Raw genomic sequence first — 20,632 nt, 5'->3', positions numbered from 1 at the left:
TGGAAGAGTAGTATTGGCAGCATATGACATGCACTAGAACTATGATTTCGTATTATTTGCACTGTTTTTGAGAGGATAGAAGAGGATCTTCATTCATGATTACTCAGAAGTCGGAAGTGGCAAGTGATAGCATGGTCACCATCAGCGACTCTATCAAGCAGCCTCCAGAACAATGCGACACTGTGGTCAGCTCAATGTATCCCAACAAGTCCCTCCACAGTTCAATGAAACCGCGGTAATTCATCTCCTCGTACGCATTCCCTATCCCAACAATCATCCGCCCCAATAACAACACGGGCATTATCGGAGCAGCAATCGCCTCGGGATCAGCGGAACAACATTGCGATTGAGTAAATCAATGCATCCATGAAACCACAAGACCTCACGAGATTTCAAGATATCCATTCTTCGCCGCGCTCCCCCAGAATTATGTACACGGCGACCGCCGCGTTGCCGCACGACTTATCAATCTGCGGGCCGCACCACGCCGCAGCGGCAAAAGAGTGGACTATCAGACGATTACGCCGCCACGGACATTTTCGGTAAGGCCTCTCCGGCAATTCTCCATGTGCGGTAGATCTTGGTGTATTGATTGTATTGGTTGAAAGTTGTGATATGCATGGGTGCTGTATATGAAACGATATACGGAGTACATCATGGTGCAGATATCATGAAGGTCGTGCAGATACGGGAGAGCTCGGTGATTCGGACTGCAACGGTGATGAGATAACAGTCAGTGTTTTGTATCCATGTACTGATGTTCATCGTTGTATAAATATCATGGTGTCTCGCTCAGTTTGATCTCACTCATCAACTCACAGAACTTCATCGCAAACACCAATCTCATCAACAACCATCTTAAAAACCTCCATCATGGCTATCACCAAGTACAAGGCCGCTGCTGTCACCTCCGAGCCTGGAGTAGGTACCAACACTCCAAATACCCAATCACATCTAACAGTATCTAGTGGTTCGATCTTGAGGGCGGTGTTCGCAAGACCATCGACTTCATCAACGAGGCCGGCCAAGCTGGCTGCAAGCTCGTCGCCTTTCCCGAAGTTTGTAAGTCTCATCTCATTCCCTTACCTCAACCTCACTACTAACAACCACCAGGGATCCCTGGATATCCCTACTGGATGTGGAAGGTCACATACCTCCAATCCCTCCCCATGCTGAAGCGCTACCGCGAGAACTCCATGGCCGTCGACTCTGAGGAAATGCGGCGTATTCGTCGCGCAGCCCGCGACAACCAGATCTACGTCTCCCTCGGCTTCTCTGAGATTGACCACGCAACTCTTTACCTCGCTCAAGTCCTCATCGGCCCCGATGGCTCGGTCATCAACCACCGTCGCAAGATCAAGCCAACTCACGTTGAGAAGCTTGTATACGGCGATGGCTCCGGGGATACCTTCATGGCCGTTAGCGAGACTGACATCGGCCGTGTTGGCCAGCTTAACTGCTGGGAGAACATGAACCCCTTCCTCAAGTCTCTCAACGTTTCTGCTGGTGAGCAGGTTCACATCGCTGCTTGGCCCGTCTACCCTGGAAAGGAGAGACAGGTCGCTCCTGATCCCGCTACCAACTATGCTGATCCCGCTTCTGACCTGGTCACTCCCGAGTATGCCATTGAGACGGGTACCTGGACTCTCGCACCTTTCCAGCGCTTGTCTGCTGAGGGTCTCAAGATCAACACTCCAGAGGGCGTTGAGCCAGAGACTGACCCCTCTGTTTACAACGGCCATGCCCGTATCTACCGCCCTGATGGAAGCTTGGTCGTCAAACCTGAGAAGGACTTTGATGGTCTGCTGTTTGTTGACATTGATCTCAACGAGACTCATCTCACCAAGGTTCTTGCTGACTTTGCTGGTCACTACATGCGCCCTGACCTGATTCGCCTTCTGGTTGATACTCGTCGCAAGGAGCTAATCACTGAGGCTGATGCCAATGGCTCTATTGCTACTTACACTACTCGTCAGCGCCTTGGTCTTGACAAGCCCCTTGATGACAAGAAGGGTGAGCACGAGACCCTCGAGGTCGTCTAAGTTGGGGTGGAGCTGGAAACAGATACCTCAGCTGAAGTTACCTCATCACCGTGATGGTCGGATGTAAGATAGTTGTGTTGGATATAAATTGAAAATCTGAATTGTGTATGGTATTGCCACTATTGCTTACACCTCGTCTTGTGCATGAAGTGAATCATATATAAAGTGAAGCATACATGAAGTGAAAACTGTAGCCAACATCCCCGTGTGATGGCACCAAACTATAGCAAAGAGCCACCCGAACCCATCACCTTGACTTATATCCCTGCTGCCATTTCTTCCTAAAACAAAGTCATCCTTGTCGGACCTCAGATGATTGGTACTTGATTGCGAACGTAATCTGTCGGTTGCCGGCAACTATCTTCAGGAGTTAAGTTTAGTACCTGGCGACGAAAGATGATTCATATTACCTACAATCGACCTTTAACAGTCGTAGTAGCATACGTCGTCGTCCGATCCCCTTCCAGTACAACCTCCATTGGTGCAACCTTCAGAACACTTGCGAGGAGGCGAGTACAGGCATTTATTAGCTTCTACTGCGTGGAAGCCAGCAGCAATGAATAGAAAGATGGTGGCTAAATTGATCTGCATTGCCGGCGTATATTGAGCAATAAGGTCGTATTCGGTGGGGAAATCTCAGGTTGGATATTCTATAAACCGTAGGTAAAAGAACTAGGGTAATACATACGCCCAGCTCGGCCTTATATATGTTTTCCCTGTGGAGCATAACTCTTCCTTCTACCTTTTACCAATGTCTTTTGAAGGGACGATAGTGGATACAGACATCTCGCTTGCACTTCTTGAGATAGTTATGATAAGCAGTTCTCGCACTCTGAGGATTAAAAAACAACCCACAGCCTCATAGTAGACTGTCAGGTTTAGATAGTAAGAGCCTTGGCAAAACTTTAAATGTTTTAATTCAAGGAAGAGAGCGAGGTGTTGTGGCTATTAAACTTTACAGATCCTGGAAGGTTACACTCTATCTGGAACGAGACACGTAGTTTGTTATTTCCCCTTATAAAAATACCGCAGTATGGCTTGTATACCCATGAGTTTCTGAGGATCATAGTTCCAGGTCAGTGGGAATAAACGACCTGCTAGTCAATCTCATGCCTGTGAATCGCTGAGCAATACATTCATAGGATCAATTCTAAAACCAGAATGTCATCCAATAAGATCAGGCCGCGTGGCCTAATGGCTAAGGCGCTAGATTTCGGTCCTCAGCAACTGATCCCTCTAGAGATTCCAGGTTCGACTCCTGGCGTGGTCGATTGACATCGCTGATTAATTCTTTTGCCAAGGGTGCCATTTTTTAATCATCCAAATGGAACTTTACTTTTTATGTCATTCAACCAGATTGGCGATAATTGATGTGGGTAGCTCATATTATAATGCATGCAGTATTTGAACATGTCCATCTTGAAGAATGCCCATCCTCCCTTGAGAAACCTCCACCTTGTGCTTGGAATGCGGCATCAATTATGGCGCGACATATTGTCAGTAAAAGCTGCATCGGGCTTTAGACATGTCTTGGAGTCCCTCACCTTAAGTTCTGATCATGCCCAGCTCATTCGAAAAAATGGCGGCCTCGCCAAGAACGCCATTTCTCACCTTCAACATACAAGCTTTTTCCCCATCCCCTTCACGTTGTCCTCATCGCGATGAAGTTCACAGTCATCGCTGTGGCTTGCTCTGCGGTCTCAGTCTCTGCTCGTTACTTGCACATCCAAGAAGAAATCGGCAGCTGCCACAATCGAACCGATGCGCGAAGAGATGCTCGCGCTGCAGGGTGCATGCACGTCAGCAATTACGATATCAGTGGAACATTATGCAATCCGTCTGGGTGTAATTGCGATTGGGGCTGTATTGAGAGCGATGGGGTATATGATACGTGGAGATCACATGTATGCCCCGACCGAGTAGGAGTAAGTTGACCCCCAAGACAATCCAGTGCTGGGAGTTTTCTGACGTTGCGTTATTACAGAGCGACGTGTGTAGTGATCACTAGGCCTCCATCTTTTAGGCGAAGCGGAAATGGCATGAATTGCGAGTAGCCTGTATTCGTTTCTGAGATGGAATGCTACCAGACGCCATTACGCATGTTGTTTGTGGAGGTGGAGCCACAGACCAAAATTAGCATAAATTAAGCTTATCAAGAAGACCTGCCTAAGATTGGCATGAAACGAATACAATCATCATTTATCCATTTCCCTTGAAGTGGCTGAGATTTAAAACAGAATCGATCCACCTGACATGCTTCCGCCAGTCTTTGGAATCTTCAATAAGCCAAGCCCAACAAGATCCTCAGCCAGCCTGGGCACAAGCCCGTCACATCCTCTGGCCACCATGATATTAACGCTAACAGGCAAGCTCTCATTGCGACCAGTGATTTCACTGAATTGTGATACCTCCCCAATCGGATACACACTATCGGGTGCTTCGCTGAAGATGGAAATCCTGCTCAATGACCATCCGAACGGAACACTCGGAGGATCTAGGTAGACATCGCGGCGGCTGAAGATTCCTGGACCTTGGGTATACAGCAAGATACTAGAAGAGCATCTTTGCGAGTCTTTGTCTTTTGGAAGAACGGCGTGGTTGAACCAGTCCATGAAGATGGTTTTGTTATGGATGGCGTCGTTGAGAATGGAGTCTGGTTGGCTTTCTCCCCATGCCCAACGCGCGCTAGGCGCTGGATCTACGTAAGGCGTGCGGCCATCGTGAGCGGCTACAAGATTCTCGAATTAGTCATGCAAGCTAGTCATCTCGTCTATATCTGCACATACCAGCGTAATCTTTAAAGAACGGCTCTTTGACTAAAGCAATCTGTTGCTTGGTGATAAGAGCAGCGTAGGTTACGTTCAGTAATTCTGTTAAGGGAGTATTTCGCACAGACTCCGGCCCTGTTGAATCCCACTTCTCGCTAATGTTATACTCAGTAACATTGGTAACGAGAAAGTCAGCGAGATCGTTGGCAAATTGGTGCAGTATTGCGCCCTCGGGTGTATCGTTGGCCGGAAACCCCGCCGTGTAAACCGTCCTTGGGTACTTGACAATCTCCTTTGAAAACATCGTGTAGTTCTTCTTGTACATAGCCGCCTGCGCTGCTCCCCACATCTCGGGATCGCGAGTCAGGAAACCCGCTGTGTCCATCTTGGGTGAAAGCGGCATCACGTTGTCCAGACTGACAAGGCCATGAGTAGGTCTATTGCCGAAAACACCTGAAACTCCAGCAGGTCCACGGATTGAACCTCCTGTGTCGCTTCCAACAGCAAGGTCCAGCCACGGATAAGACGCTATAGATGCTCCCGCACCCGATGACGACGAGGATGGACCTTGGTACCCATCTCCGCGGGGGTTGAACGGCGCAAGGTACGAGACCCAATCTGCAGTTGGATTCTCCCCATTCGCGAACTGGGAGAGCTTCTGCGTACCAACGATCACAGCTCCCGCATCAATCAAATTCTGTATCGCCGGTGCTGTTTTGTTCGCTGCTGGATAGAGATTGTACCAAGCACGGTTGCCGCGCGAGCTTTTTACACCTTTGAGGTCGTAAAGATCCTTGACTCCTACACGAACACCAGCCAAAGGCTTTTCTTTTGTGCGAGTAAAGTATAAGCGCGAGGGAACTCCTATGGTGAGAGAACTGCTACCCGGAGCGTGCGCCGAGAGAGTCCGAAAGGTTCCTTCTGGGGATTGGAGAATCGACTCTAGAAAGCTACCGGAAAAGTCATCATAGAGCCGATACACTTGATGCAGACTCCCTCTGTGTGGATCTAAGAAGTAAGGCCCTGAGGGAATTTCGGCAGCTTTGTGCCAGCAAGAAACAGCTGATTTGATGCCATTGAAGGTAGTCGTCGTTGATTTACAACTGGGCGACTTCAAAAGTACCACCAAGTCAGAAAAGGCAGGTTGCCAAACGTCGTCCTTTTGCGCCCAGCTTGAGAACAGTTTCGGGAGATCCTTTTGGGCGGGGTCATTGCCAACGATGGTAATAGGCACAAACGCCAGCGGCTCTGTAGTGGTGGTTGCTGGAATGAGGCTTTTTGGTAACGTTCCTTGAACAGACGGCGATAAGAAATAATTCGTCCCGTTCAAGGTCAAGGATATGCCATTTGGGCGGAGAAGCTCTGCCACTGCTGAGATGGACAGGCTTAGTAACGCGATCAACTTCATGACTGGCAATAAACATGTATGAAAGACCGCAATGGGCTGAAAGGGAATGCGCGTAGTTGCGAAATGGAACTCCAATGCTTATAGGACAAGAGAGAGTCGGCCAAATGAATGCCGATTACACTAGGATGCTGATAGGTATTTACCTCGCGCGGGTTTGTCGGATCAATACTACCGTTCATTTCTATTACATAAATTGGAGCGATACAACATTGACATGGTAGATCTTGTCCTCATTGAGTATACTTTTGATAAGGTTGCATCTTGGCGATGATCTAGCTTCAATTGAGCGAGTAAGTAGAGATAAGACGCTTATCGCCAGGATATCTATGGGATGACTGCCGCCTACAAGGCTAAGCGTTAGACTGCGAACACAGGTGATGAAAAACAACAAGATGTTTTTTTTTTCCTTTCCACGCTCGACGCTCCCTACCAACGATCCGGCTTCGAGCTATCGAAAGGATACTTGAGGACGCTAACACTGTTGGAGTAATTTGACAGATCGGGGTTGAGCTGAGCCTGCACAAAGCCAATCAGTATTGCACCGGGGAAAAGGAAGATTAAGGACTTACCAGGTCGACAGGGCAAGTTGCTTCTTTAGCACCGTATCTCGTAATCTCAGGCTTTCCATCTGTAGTCTTGATGAGAACCTGCTGTGAACTAGCCTGCGACGGATCACCGAGGAGATAGTTCATTGGCTCAATCAACATAGATGAATGAGCGGTTGAGAAGACTGTGTTGGGGAGATCGCCTGTGTGAGGCATATGATGCATTCCTAGGTTGAACCAAACAACACTGCTTCCATCAGCTTTGATACATGGTCAAAAAAATGAGGGTAACTTACATGTCTTCTTGGTCGAGGGACTCGCCGTTGAAGTACTTGTCAAAGTCAACCTGGGGGTCTTCGGGGGTGAGAGAGTTGTATGCTCCAGCTGCGTATGTCTCGTTGTCTTTTTGGCGGGTGACGTAGAGATGATGCGTTGTGTGGTGGGCTGCCTTTCCTGTGATGCTGGAGTTTTGGACGGTGAGATACGCCACGCCAGATGCTATGAATGTCAGTGACCGAATCAAGTCTCAGAGGTGATCAGAGGTACTTGCCTGGTACGATTCTGTATCCTGGGTTCTCACCATAAGGATTCTTCTCATCCTTGTTAACAACGGCATACATAGCTCCACCATTAGGCGACCAGTTAATCTTGCCGTCATCCTCAGTCTTGATGAAGCTCTTGACCGCCTTCATGGTGCTGCGAGTCTCACCCTCCGACCACTTATACCTATCCCAACAATCAGTAACCCTACTCCACTCAATCATTCAGAAACTTACTTCTCAACCGTAGGCTCAATAGCAACCTTCTGCAGCGAATTCTTCTCACCCAAGATATCGAAATCAGCCTTGAAGGTGATAACATGATCATGCAGAGACCCAGAAAGACTGTCGTGGATCTTGAAACCATAGTCTTCGTTCTCGGCGTAGAATGCAGATGAGATGTAGCCCGATGCACGGACGTCGATCTCGATGGAGCCGTCGAGGTGGAATTGATAGGTGGTCATGTAGTCGTAGTTGCCGATGGTGTAGATGGCGCGGATGTTGAAGGCTATGTTCTTTGTTACGGTTGTGTGGCCGGCCCAGGAGTGGCGTTGAATGGGGAAGCCCTTGTCGATCTCAAACATGCCTTGGGCTGTTAGCTTATGTGGGGGATGGGAGGTGGTAACTTACAGAGGCCGTCTTTCTGGGTATATGTGGTCTCGCCGGTGGTCTGGGTGACGTTGACGTAGTGTGAGTATGCGGGGCAGTCGTAGCCTGGCTATGTCAGTGATGGACAGTTTCTGGGTTAGGCTTGGTCTTACCCTTGACGAGAGAGATCATGGTGGGGCCGAAACCATTCATGCTGTCGAAGTAGCTGAGAGGTGCACATTAGTACAGCGAGAGTCGTGGAAGGTTCAATATCACTTACCAGGTTCCAGACTGTACGGGATCAATACCGCTATAGTGTTGTCAGCGATAGCTCGTAAAGAGAGCGCCTTGAGTGACTTACGCATAATGGGCGATAGCCTCATCGAGTCCAAGCTTTACAGGATTAGTCAAAGCCGCACAGAGCTCGAGATGAGAATATATACCTCATACATGATCCTCTTGCCCTTATATCGAATGTCGTAAAGTCGCAGCCCGTTATCACGCGTAATACTAACATAGAAAGCGAAATCCACTGACACACTCTGTCAGCAAGGTATCACGGTGGTGCCCAGGTATGAACTCACTCCAAGTAACATAACTCTCCTCCGCATCAACAGAAAATCTCTCCCTGCCAGACTGAACAGACGCGGGTGGAGGACTGTCATCCAGAGGGAGAGCATCACCGTGCTTGTTAGTATGCGCCCAAGGCTGGTCCAGATTGGCTCCCAGCGGCTTGAAATCAGGCTCAGCAATGACCTTGCGGAAGGCATCGAGGTCTTTGTAGAACGTGTTGTTATACACCCAGCCTGTCACCTTCCACTTGCTGGGATCACGGCCTGTGATATCTGACCTCATGTACAAACCTAGAGGAAGCAGCGAGATTGTGTCGTAGATGCTGGTGACGGGTGCGTTGAAGCCCTGCCACATGATGACCTTGTCTTCTGTAACTGTGAGGGGAGCTGCAAAAGCAAGCGGCATCTGAAGTCCATCCTCGACGGTCTTTGCTCTGTCAGCTGCCTGCACACAGGCTATCTAGAACAATAACTTACCAAATTCCAGAGTCGCTTCGTGACGTCCTCTGCGCCTTTCATGATCTCAAGATTGAAGTTGGCATAGTCTTCAGCGTCGGGGTTGACAACTGGGATCTTGCCATCGCCTCGTGTGTTTGTGAAAGTGTATGGCATGACATACGAGGCGTTGGTGATAGGCAGAGGACCAACCTTGAACTCTTGCACGTAGGCACTCTCAGCTGCTCCAAACATGAGAGAGGCCAGGGCATAACGCTCTGGTGTGCCGGTGCTGTCTGAGAGGAGAGGGAGGACGTCTGTCTTGTTGGGCATCATGAGCTCAACCGACATGCTGCAACCGTGGTTAGTTCGTGATGTCAGTGCATGGCCTGCAAGACTTACATCTTGTTATCCCGGCTGTGAACGATGTTAGTCGTTTTCGGTGATACTAGAATTCACAACATACCTCCCAGCATCCGCTGCGGCAGTCAAGTTGAAGCCTGTTGCATTGCTATGCAGAAGAGCAAGCACATCCTTAGTCTCCTGGGTAGTCAGACTACCCCAGAAGTTCTTGTGAGGAGCACTCGTGGTGGTCTGGTTCAGAGAACAATCAGTTCCATGGCCTTTCTTTCGACTCTCGAGCCTTCCAGTAGAGAAGGCTGCGCCGAGAGCGAGATTCCCCAGAGAGGCTGAGACAAAGAAGTTTGAGAAACGCATCTTGTCAGCTGGATATCTGATGCTGAAGAGACAAACGAGGATGGGTTGATTCTTTCCATGTTGAGGATGGACATGGCGATATATGTAGAGATATACAGATCCATGTAGATGTATCTTGACTCGTGTGATATGCCCATACCATGTCGGTGAGAATATCCCCACGCTGTTTATCGTGGAGATAACACATGATCCGACTACTACTAGACTCCTCCAAAAAGCCCTTTCCAAGACCCTTGGCATTATCACGACCAAGTGTAGTCCCTCTTGAGCTCCCAAAATATCGACAAGGGTTATAGAAACTAATCCCCACGTTCTATATGATATCTGATAAGGCTCATGCTGACAAGGCTACAGTGCATATCTCAATCCCCTCAAGCCACATATTAAGCGAGCGCTGTAGGTACCCTCGGGTCCGCGGAGGTTGCAATCCGGAACAGTCCTCGACCAGATACAGACAAAGATAACCGATATATTTGGGCCACTCATGATCCACGCATCGGGAGTCGTATCTTCCGGATCGTTAGGCTAGTTTTTTGAGTTTGACTGTGGGAAACAATGGTGTTTCAGGAGATGGAGAGCGTGCATGTTGAATAAACGATACCACGTGGGACCGACCGGTACTGCGAGTACATGATCCGGCCGGGCCTTTTTTGGTGGGTGGTACTGAGGGATCGGAACCGGAACTCCTCGGAATGCGTGTTGATGGAGGGCCCGGTGATCATAATTACAGTTCTTTCAACTTAGATTGGTGATTGTTGGTGAATCCTTGCAGAGAAAACAGATCTTATCATACTGATACTGGTAGAGCCCCTAATATGCCGTAGCTTATATGTTGTTATCTTAAGCTTGAGTGAAGTTTGTTATTGTCCCGTAGTTACTCTCGCTACCGAGAGTCTTCCGAACGAACCCCACAAACCGATCTTCACTGTAGAGTCCTCGATATGCACGTCTAATTGCTCTTATTGGCTGGACCGTATTGAAGTCAGCTCCTATTTGCTCTCTGTTAGTCTGACTCCACATGTCACTCTAGACAGGGACCGGGGAGATGGGAACAACAAGTCATGATGAGAATGGAAGGGTTCATCAAATAATTTCATTGTGCATTTCTCTATTGATAGAGTGACATCAACTTCTCTAACCGATGTGCATTCTCGCTATTCCAGCCAGTAAACAAACTAGAACAAGGCAGGGTACCTCAATGCAATCGTGTTGCTCCGCAGCTTCTATCCTTCCAAGAACCTTTGCATCCGGCATTGACATCAAAACATACGATTGTGACAAACTGCAGACTTCTTCTTGGCCTTCTCTCTCTAAATATAGATGAGGAATGACACTGTAGCATGCCTCAATATGATGCGGAGATTAAGTAATAGCAATAATATCCTAGCTGCAGTTAACAACGGAAGAGGCCCGCGCCACTGACTCAAACAAACAGTGACATAACTAAATTGAGTTCATTACTATCTCCGCGTGGTTTCCCGGCAGTGAGAGAAATTTAGAATATGTTAACCGACTTCGACCTAGCCAGCCGGCAGCACCGGAGGAGCGATTATGCAGTCACAATCTTGGTACTCGATAGAGAATTTATGTCTCGTAATTGAATCAACACAGGCTGGATCATATCTCTTTACTATCAGCTCCTTATCAGTCGATATCAATAGATTGCTGTTCGGCCGTGTTGAGATGTTAGCTTCTTAAGATGACATATGTAGTGTCTAGATGCTTACAAAGTATGCTTATCTCCTGAGACCCCAGACTAGAGAGATAAGATTGAAGATCTTGGCCGCAAAGGTTAATTGTCACTCGTTAAGCTTCGTTCATGGTGCACTAAAGAGACGCGGGGTAATCGGAAGCGGGAGGCTCATATCCACTTCCGAATCGTGGTTCCGAGTATTCACAGAACCATCACAGTGGAAAGCATTATGTATAGCAAAATTGTGGTTTTTACTTGTTTATTTCGTGATTTTACTTTATTCGGTCCTGGCTATAGGAATAGCACTAGAAATTTCTTCCTGTTTGGAAGACTCATTCTTTGTAGGGTAGCTATGGGATTTATGCTTTTGCCATGTCCAAGCCTTATACTCGAGAGATCAAGGCCGATGATAAATTGACCAAATGTATCAGTTTCTCACAGCTGGCGCGCGAGTACCTGGTGAGCGGCTCGGCTCTCGGCTGGTTGCTGAACTCGAGGCCATTATCTGAGATTTCGGAGTACTGTAGACTTATTGCCATGATCTTCAGGAACGTTCCTCTGTGCGCTATCCGAGCAAGATGTCCCAGTCATACCGATCAAAGAGGTGACAAACGACAACTCACTGTATGAGCGGAATAGGGACCAACAGTGATACCTCCATCAGATCCCGTCCTCGATCTTGGCATGCACAGATCTAGATTGTTGAAGCTCCAGCGATCGGATTGTTGTCTGAATGTGGAAATTAGACGTTGGCATGAATGGCTATAGGGCTGAGACTATCTGCAAACTGCATCTCTAGCTTATTACCCAGAGGATCGGTTGCGGCCGTTGGGAGAACGATCGGCTATTAGTAAGCTTTGCCAGACAGATTGAGTCTACGAGTGACGCATGGACTCTTCACTCAAGGTCTGGGCGCTGAAGCTGACAGGCTGCTGCACTGTTGATCGGCGTGATCGAGTTTATACGATGCCTAACCTTGCAAGGGCTGCGACCAACTGCCATGCGTCCTTACGAAGAAGTGGAAATTAATACGAGTATACCACAAAGGTGAATAAATCATCAAAGACTTCCCTGCATGATCCAATTTCCGCCATCCCATTCTTTAATTCCCGTCAATGTGAAGTGGCGTTGTGGCGTCGCTGTGAATAGCGGTGCTTTTTGATGCTCCTCCGCCCTTGACGCCTCGCCAGCTTCACATCTCAAAGCTCGGGTATCGCGACGCCATGACCTAGTAAAATACCTGCTTCTATTTTTGGGTATGTGATGGACAGAAGAATGTTTGCTCAACGCAAAGGTCTATGCTTTTCAGCTGTATGTAGCCTTAAGAGCGAGATGGAGTGATAATCCCACCTGGACCAATCACGGCTAGGTAGTTCTGTTCCTGGATCGAGAGCTAGTGCAAGGTACAGGGGAGAGAAGAAACCGAGCCAACAGGTTCAAGATCGGTATATGATTGAGCGAGTTAGCAGTTCTGAGTGCCGTCTCTCGCCAACGCCGTATATCAGGTGGACACCAACAAGGTAAAGGATACGCGACTAAGCTGTAATCCACGAAAGCACTTCAAAACTAGGTCACAAAACACAAAGATAGAGAGATGCAGATGGGGCGTTTAGTTGCAGACAAGGAAAGTCGTAGATAATGCTTGTCTGGGATCCAAGATCCTTCATCTCAACACCAAAGTCGACAAACAGAGCCTGGGCCATTCAGCCCCAGTGGCCAGTCCAAGCTCAGGGATGCATCCCGTATTTTCGGATCTTGCTCATTATCGGCAGTTGGCTCTAAGATCAACAAAGACGTACTGATCCAGGCCTTGTAGCTCTATTCATCTCAGCATCTCAGCTCCGCTGATTCTGTGAGCTATCGATTGACTGACGCCACCGGAACATCGGCCCCCTTCAGCTGCTTCATTGACGATGAGTCTAGACCTGGATAACAACGAACAGTACAGTCAGAATGAGGAAACTCGTTCTTCTTGAGGTATAGCATCATGCAGCTTGCCACAAGATCGTTTTTGGCGTTCCGACTCAGCTCGGAGACGTCAAGCCTCCAGCGATGACCATCACGGTGACATTCATTCATCTCTCGCAGTAACTTCTATAAAGACATGGACGCCAACCTAGTAACCTCACTCCGAAGCACCAGCAATCAAGCCCAATTCCATCTTCTTTCTTTGACCACTTGTGGCTCACCCAAGGCCCGCCTTGTACATTCACAATGCTGTTCAAAGCTCTCACCCTCGCTTTCATCACCATCACCAGCGTCTCCGGTGTCCCCGATGGCACATCCAACGCCCTAAATAGGCGGAGCTACACCCAATACTGCGGTGAAGCCACCTGGGTCCCTCCCAAAGGCTCAACCCCCGGGTACTGCAAATGTCCCTACGAAGGACAGATCTACAAGCAGTACTCTTGCGACTGCCCTGACGCACAGACACTCAAGACCAGAAAGTGCGTCAACAAGTGCCCTGATGATTCAAAGTACAAACCTGGTAGCTATGGTAGCTGGTCTTGTATCTGCGATGATGAAGGGGCTAGTTGGTCTGCTTCTTCGGGGCAGTGTAGCTGCAAGTCTGGAAAGGAGTCTGTTCAGGGAAAGTGTGTTGATAAGTGTCCTGGAGGTACTACTCGACAGGGTGATGGGTTATGCAGGTGTAACGATCCCAAGAAGGAGCCCTTCAAAGGGTCTTGTGTGGATAAGTGCCCTCAATACTCGACTCGCCAGGATAACGGTAGCTGCAAGTGTCAGAGTGACAAGGATTTGGTCAAGGGAGTTTGTGTCGACAAATGCCCTCAGTATTCCACGCGTCAATCTGATGGCAGCTGCAAGTGCAGTGATCCGAACAAGGAGATCAGCAAGGGTTCTTGTGTGAACAAGTGTCCTAAGGATACTACACGACAAGCCGATGGGTCTTGCAAATGTGACGACGGCAGCAAGGAACTCGTCGAAGGCGTTTGTGTTTCGACATGCCCTACCGGCTCAACACGTCAGAGTGACGGCTCATGCAAGTGCACAGACGACAAGCAAGAGGTCGTCAAGGGAGCATGTGTACCTGTTTGCCCAAAGGATGCGACTCGCCAGAACGACGACTCATGTAAATGCGACGATGCCAGCAAGGAACTAGTCAAGGGCTCATGCGTGCCTGTTTGTCCTAAGGATTCGACCCGTCAGAACGATGACACCTGCAAATGTGATGCAGACAGCCAGGAAATCATCAAGGGCACTTGTATTCCAGTCTGCCCGGCTAATTCTACACGACAAGGCGATGATACGTGCAAGTGTGACCTAGATGATGAGGAAATTGTCAAGGGAGCTTGTGTACCCGGTTGTCCAAAAGAATCCACGAGACAACAGGATGACACGTGCAAGTGTGATGCAGAGGATTCTGAGATCGTCAAGAATACCTGCGTCCCAGTTTGCCCCAAGGACTCGAAGAGGCAAGACGACGATACTTGCAAATGCGACGCAGAGGGTAACGAGATTATCAAGAACACCTGCGTACCTGTTTGTCCCAAGGATTCGACAAGGCAAGAAGATGACACTTGCAAGTGCGATGAGGATAACCACGAGATCATCAAGAATGTTTGCACTCCTGCTTGCCCTGATAAATCGACCAGACAAGAGGACGATACCTGTAAATGCGATACCGAGGGCTTTGAGATCGTCAATGGCGAGTGCAAAGAAGAGTGCCCCAAAGACTCAGAGCGTCAGGAAGACCAGTCTTGCAAGTGTACTACTGATGGCTACGAGATCGTCAGTGGGGAATGCAAGCCTGAGTGCCCTGAGGGATCTACGCGTCAGCAGGATGAAACCTGTAAGTGTGACACCGACGGCGATGAACTCGTGAAGGGAGAGTGTAAGCCCGGGTGTCCCGACAAAAGTACTCGCCAAGAAGATGGAACATGCAAGTGTACTGCTGACGGTCATGAGATCGTTAGTGGTGAGTGCAAACCGCAATGCCCTGAAGGATCGACCCGTCAGCAAGATAACACCTGCAAGTGTGATACTACTGGGTACGAGATCGTCCAGGGAGAATGCAAACCCGAATGCCCCAAGGATTCCTCACGCCAAGAAGACGGTACCTGCAAATGCACCGCAGCCGGCCATGAAATAGTCAGTGGCGAGTGTAAGCCAGAATGTCCCAGTGGCTCCACCCGCAACGACAAAGACATCTGCATCTGCGATGACACCCTCGCCGAGCTAGACTCCCAAAACACTTGCACCTGCAAATCAGGCAACGAACCCGTCAAAGACAAATGCACCCCCAAATGCTTCGACGGTTCAAACCGCGACACCGAAGGCAACTGCGTCTGCAGCGAGCCCAACACCGTCCTATCTGATAAGAAGTGCGTCTGCAAAGATGGCTACAAACCCACCAAGAAGGGCTGCAACAAAGACTGCGGTACACAGGCTTACGATAAAGACCATCTATGTGTGTGCAGAAAGGCTGGTCAGACGTTTAACCAAGACAAGACTTGTACGTGCCCTACTGATACGCGCTGGAACGGCAAAATGTGCGCCTCGAACTGTGGCTCCGACGCATGTTGGAGTAACTCTGCCAAAGGATGCGAGTGCAACAAAGACGGCATGAATTTCGACAGTGCCACAAAAACATGTTCTTGTCCCGATAAGCTAGTCTACTCTGACGGGCAATGCCACATCGACTGTGGCAAACTCGCCACATGGCACAAAAGGTCCCAAACCTGCGTTTGTCCCAAAAAGGGCCAGAGCTTCAACCCAACTACCCTCGGCTGCGGATGCACAGGCGGTAAGATCTGGAGTGGCAAAGAATGCATCACTGACTGTGGAGACTACGCGTCCTATAACACTCGATCTGATACGTGCGTTTGTGACAAGAAGGGGCAGGTGTTTGATGCAGATGAAAAGACCTGTGGATGTCCTGATGGAAAGGTTTGGTCGAAGAATCAGTGTACTGTTGACTGTGGGAATGCGGCGAGTTGGGATGGGTATGCGAAGAAGTGTGTTTGTGATAATGGGAACCTTGTCTGGGCGGATAAGAAGTGTACCTGTGGAAGTGGACGGAAGATGAGCGGGAAGGGATGTGTTAGATCTAGGTTTTGAGGGGCTGATTGATGGTGATGGGTGATACGTCGGTAGGTGCTGAGTTGGTGGGATCTGTTGCTATTCTTCTTACCTTTCTATGTTGTATTGTCTCTACTCTTTACTTGGAATCTATCTCATTTTTGATTTGCGAACCTGATTTTTGACTTTTCCACGATCCACGTGAGCTTCAAAGTACAGCTTGAAACCGAAACTCTAAACATCGCAGGCAGTCAAAGTTAGCTGGAAGGTTCACGAATAGGCAGCACCAGCGTGACGCAGTAACATTCAAAAGAACGTGGCTGGATCTGAAGAAACTCTGCTCATGCGTAGACTTGCCTGTGTAATCGAGGAGTGAACTTGCACATTGGCTATCTGTGAGCCCTTCACGAGCTTTATTAGTAGCCATTTTGGCTTCGGACCGAGAAGTGAAAGATTCAGTGTCGTCGAATCAATCGAGAGTGCGGCTCTGAACATAAATTTAAACTCCAGCTTAGCACTATTGTTTCTGATGGTTAACCATACTCGCCACCGTGACAAGAAAGCTTACGGCGCATGCTCCAATCAGACGGCGATCCGACACACGGCAATATGAAAATAAAGCTAGGAAGACACAAAGCTTCAGACTTCAAGCTTCTTCAGAATGAGCAAGTTATCTTAATAATAAAAGTCAAAATGATCTTTTCTCCCTATAAATAGCCACCTTCCCAGCTCCATTCTCCTAGATTTTCTTTCCTTTAATTATCAGTTTCAGTGTTTTCCAGACTCACATTCTTCAAGTCTTCACACAAACTTCTCATTTCTCTCTCAAGTATACTCATTCACCTCACAAATAACCTTTTTCTCCCACCCTATCCCAATAACACAATTCTTTATCTCCTCTACCCAACCCTCCCCCCCACCATCACTTTCACCACCTCCAAAATGTCTCTCTCTGTTGACCAAAAGGTCCGTCTCCTCGCCCGCCAGGTCCAGCGCTTCCACAAATACAGCGCTGGGACAGGCCGGCCCAACAGCAAGATCGTCAAGGCACCTGACGTCAAGCTCGCTGCTGATCTTGAGCCGGTCTTTGGCCTGTACGAGTCTGGCGACACAAAGAACACGGATGAGTCGTGGCCGTTGTACTGGCAGTTGCATGGCAAGGCACGTCTCCTCACGCGAGACTTGGAGTGGTTCAGATACATGGGCTACAAGTTGCTCTATAACGGCAAGGTGGGCGCTTCTGACTTGCCCAAGTTTAACTACGAGGAGCCGCCTAAGCAGAGCTGGGATGGTTTGTACGGGCCTCCAGCCCCCCAGCAAACCGAACTAGAGAGAGAGGCGATGTGGGCTAAGACTGGAAATGAGACGTTGCTTCGTGTGAGCGAAAAGCCAAAGCCGCAAGCCACAGTCTTGAAGAGCAGAGACGAATACACCCGTGAGGACCATCATTGCCCGGACCTGGTTGACCTGTCTGAAGATGGCGATCTCATCACATTGGCCACCGACGTCGTGCCCATCAACAAAGCTCTTTGCGACTTTGAGCCACTATGCCTCCTATAGGTCAACAACAAAGACACAAGAGGAATTCAGAGTGAGATCAACTGGGCTTTATGCTACATTGACGAGAAGAAAAGGGTACAAAGAGTTTATGGCATATCGGAGTTTCGGGTTTGGCAAGAAGAGATAGCAAATATACATGATTACTGGAGTTATAACATGATACAGAGAAATACTACAAGTTGCTTTCCTTCTTAACTAAATGTTCCTGACTGTAAAAATGGGTAACCCTGATAAAAAAATCTTTTTCATGCTACTACGCTTTGACTGTCTGGTCTTATCATGAGCTCCCTGATGGAGTATACTGCATGAGCAAAAGTTCATTTGGTATCGAATTAGTCAGTCATTCAGAATGCAGATTTTTCCCCTTGCAGAAACACGAGCTGCAGTCTCGGAGAAAATTAAGCATCTTTACCTAAGAGGCTCAATGCCGGGGTGATCAACATCTCGGCCCGGGCGGCCACTACCGGCTTATTCAGTGGGTGGAGTGGGGCAGTGCAGTCAGTCGATATTTTCATGTTACATCTGGTTATGGCTGTGCTAATTGGTTGACTACAGAGAAACGTACTTGTTTTTCTGCTTGAGTTGTTCCAGAGAGTTAAATATTCTATCTTGAGCTGGAAGTTATCCTCGAGACAAGACATTATCTAGATAAGTTGATGAATTTTGGAGTCTCTCCCTGTAACTTATACATTATCTATAACGTCATTATATTGTTCCTCCCTTGACGAGGTCTCTTGACCATCTTGGCATTAGTGGGTCCTTGAACATCGAATGTCTTATTGCGGCGTATACTTTGATGAAAACTTTAAACATCCGTTACCAAGAAGGATTGATCAGATGGCATGTGAATGTAACACGAATAAACTCTATATAAGACCTATGCTTCCGCAGCTTCCGCAGCTTCTTGTCTCTGCTCCTTACCTTCACACCTCACTCACAATCTCATCTACCTATCAATCCATCTTATATTCACAAGAATATATCTTTCATTCAAAATGAAGTACTCTATCTCTCTCATGGCCCTCTTCGTCGCTGGCTCCATTGCCATTCCTGCCGCTACTACTCCGAAATGCAAAGCTGTAAGCATTTCCCTCCTCGACTTTGTTCCTGTATTTAACGCAGATCCATAGGGTGAACAGTTCATTGAATGCGGCACGGCTTGTCCTTTGACTTGCAATGAGCCTGAGCCCCGACCATGCACCAAGCAGTGCGTTCCTGGCTGCTTCTGCAAGGAGGGTACTATTCGAAGCCAGGTGAGTTTGACCCGTCTCGGTGACGACTGTTACTAATCCAATTTATTAGTCCGGATCTTGCGTCAGTCGCAACAAGTGCGGAGCTTACTAGAGATTTCGCTCCTGCCTGCATCAATGGATTACAGGCCTACAAGTGGAAAAAGTTGGAAAAGTTACTTAACGCATCTTGAAAATTCATTTCTGTATGATATGCTCTGTATTACAGACACAACGTACGGCATATCTTTAATAATTACTCATTCACTGCTTTGATCCTTGTTGTGATTGACTGCGACTCTATTGTGATAAACTGCTGAGAGTCTCCGTGGGACCCAGAGAGAGATCCATTGAATGCATGCTACAATCGCCTCATTGACAGTATGCTTAAGATCCATAAAAAGGTAGTCCAACTTAGATCGCTTCAACTTCAGTCTGCCCAGTAAGCTTTCGCTTCCCATCAATCAGTTTAACCTCCCAGAGGATCACATTCGTCTTCTTCGCCTCCTCTCCTGTTTCCTTATGCTTGGTTCTCCATTTACTCAAGACAGCCACAACACCGTCTCCCTTCTCTGGATCCTCCCACGTGAGAATCTCGGAGAACTCGTCTTGAACAGCGGTAGTTGAACCACGAACGTAGAGGAGGCCTCCTTTGAACTGGTCGTACGTGTACACGTTGTGATTAATCCTGGGACATCACAGGTCAGATAGATTGTCTCAAAGGTTTCGAACGAATCGTCTTACTTTGTGATCAGACTTGGATCAACCCGTTCATCTATAGCCTTCATAGCGATCTCATCGTTGGGTTGAATGAAGAGGGTATTATTGAGCTTGGTGATCCACTCAAACAGGGAGCCTTGTCTGGCCGGCATTTTTGGTAATTATATGGTAAACACTAGTGAATTGATGGATGGATGATGAGTGAGTTCGAGAGTATGCAGTGTCGAGACAGGAAGTTCCTTTTATCCTTATAGATCCCGACACTGTCGGTGCCGTGCTCCTCCGTAAACTCACCTTTTTCCGACTCCGCACATTACTCCACGTCTTTGTTTCACGAGATACGAAGTCCTTGCCGTGTTCGCCAGGCACATCCAGATTTCTGATTACTATGAGGGGCAATCAACGCCTTGAAACTCGCCGCCGGTTAGAGATAGGCTTGCAGTGGAGTTGGCGCGGAGTAAGTGGAGATGGATCGGAGTGGTATCACCAGCCTTTGTATTTAAAACCTTTATAACTTATTCAGTATAGAAGCTTTATTTAACTAAAAACCTAGTCCTAATTATAATTAAATCTCTAATAAATAAGCTTTTTTACTTAATATTACTAACCTATCTAACTTTTCTTTTTATAACTTTTTAATTAATATAATTATTATTTATTACTTAATTTATTATTAAAAGAAATAAAAGAAATATATTTTTTTTTATAAATCTACTATATAATATACTTAAGCTTAGTTTTAATTTACTTTATTAATTATTACTATTTTATTATTT

General features: G+C 47.8%; 7 protein-coding genes and 1 non-coding gene across 8 annotated transcripts; 5 read left to right on the top strand and 3 right to left on the bottom strand.

Annotated features, from left to right (window-relative positions):
* Positions 1-873: 873 nt before the first annotated feature.
* J7337_006409 (uncharacterized protein) lies at positions 874-2,042 on the top strand (the record flags this gene model as incomplete). Its single annotated transcript, XM_044824072.1, has 3 exons — positions 874-921; positions 969-1,062; positions 1,114-2,042. 3 exons carry the CDS (start codon positions 874-876, stop codon positions 2,040-2,042), a joined length of 1,071 nt encoding a protein of 356 aa, XP_044679729.1.
* A 1,180-nt stretch (positions 2,043-3,222) lies between these two features.
* Positions 3,223-3,312, top strand: J7337_006408. The gene has a single exon. It is a non-coding gene; the product is annotated as a tRNA-Arg (tRNA).
* A 958-nt stretch (positions 3,313-4,270) lies between these two features.
* Positions 4,271-7,455, bottom strand: J7337_006407 (uncharacterized protein; the record flags this gene model as incomplete). The annotated part of the gene is made up of 6 exons (XM_044824071.1): positions 4,271-4,770; positions 4,829-5,611; positions 6,653-6,734; positions 6,788-7,010; positions 7,060-7,261; positions 7,344-7,455. 6 exons carry the CDS (start codon positions 7,453-7,455, stop codon positions 4,271-4,273), a joined length of 1,902 nt encoding a protein of 633 aa, XP_044679728.1.
* An 80-nt stretch (positions 7,456-7,535) lies between these two features.
* Positions 7,536-9,614, bottom strand: J7337_006406 (uncharacterized protein; the record flags this gene model as incomplete). Its single annotated transcript, XM_044824070.1, has 10 exons — positions 7,536-7,888; positions 7,933-8,016; positions 8,064-8,116; positions 8,171-8,200; positions 8,252-8,283; positions 8,334-8,422; positions 8,475-8,889; positions 8,940-9,249; positions 9,300-9,314; positions 9,364-9,614. 10 exons carry the CDS (start codon positions 9,612-9,614, stop codon positions 7,536-7,538), a joined length of 1,632 nt encoding a protein of 543 aa, XP_044679727.1.
* Positions 9,615-13,521: 3,907 nt separating this feature from the next.
* Positions 13,522-16,723, top strand: J7337_006405 (uncharacterized protein; the record flags this gene model as incomplete). The annotated part of the gene is made up of 2 exons (XM_044824069.1): positions 13,522-16,283; positions 16,648-16,723. 2 exons carry the CDS (start codon positions 13,522-13,524, stop codon positions 16,721-16,723), a joined length of 2,838 nt encoding a protein of 945 aa, XP_044679726.1.
* Positions 16,724-17,289: 566 nt separating this feature from the next.
* J7337_006404 (uncharacterized protein) lies at positions 17,290-17,907 on the top strand (the record flags this gene model as incomplete). Its single annotated transcript, XM_044824068.1, has 1 exon — positions 17,290-17,907. The coding sequence occupies one exon, from the start codon at positions 17,290-17,292 to the stop codon at positions 17,905-17,907; it is 618 nt and encodes a 205-aa protein (XP_044679725.1).
* Positions 17,908-18,902: 995 nt separating this feature from the next.
* Positions 18,903-19,196, top strand: J7337_006403 (uncharacterized protein; the record flags this gene model as incomplete). The annotated part of the gene is made up of 2 exons (XM_044824067.1): positions 18,903-18,986; positions 19,038-19,196. The coding sequence occupies 2 exons, from the start codon at positions 18,903-18,905 to the stop codon at positions 19,194-19,196; spliced, it is 243 nt and encodes an 80-aa protein (XP_044679724.1).
* A 354-nt stretch (positions 19,197-19,550) lies between these two features.
* J7337_006402 (uncharacterized protein) lies at positions 19,551-20,008 on the bottom strand (the record flags this gene model as incomplete). The annotated part of the gene is made up of 2 exons (XM_044824066.1): positions 19,551-19,824; positions 19,881-20,008. The coding sequence occupies 2 exons, from the start codon at positions 20,006-20,008 to the stop codon at positions 19,551-19,553; spliced, it is 402 nt and encodes a 133-aa protein (XP_044679723.1).
* Between the last annotated feature and the right edge of the window lie 624 nt (positions 20,009-20,632).

Source organism: Fusarium musae, chromosome 5, assembly GCF_019915245.1.
Source record: "Fusarium musae strain F31 chromosome 5, whole genome shotgun sequence".
NCBI lineage: Eukaryota > Fungi > Ascomycota > Sordariomycetes > Hypocreales > Nectriaceae > Fusarium > Fusarium musae.
Note: the sequence above shows the minus strand (reverse complement) of the source record. Positions and strands in the feature narration are given on the sequence as shown.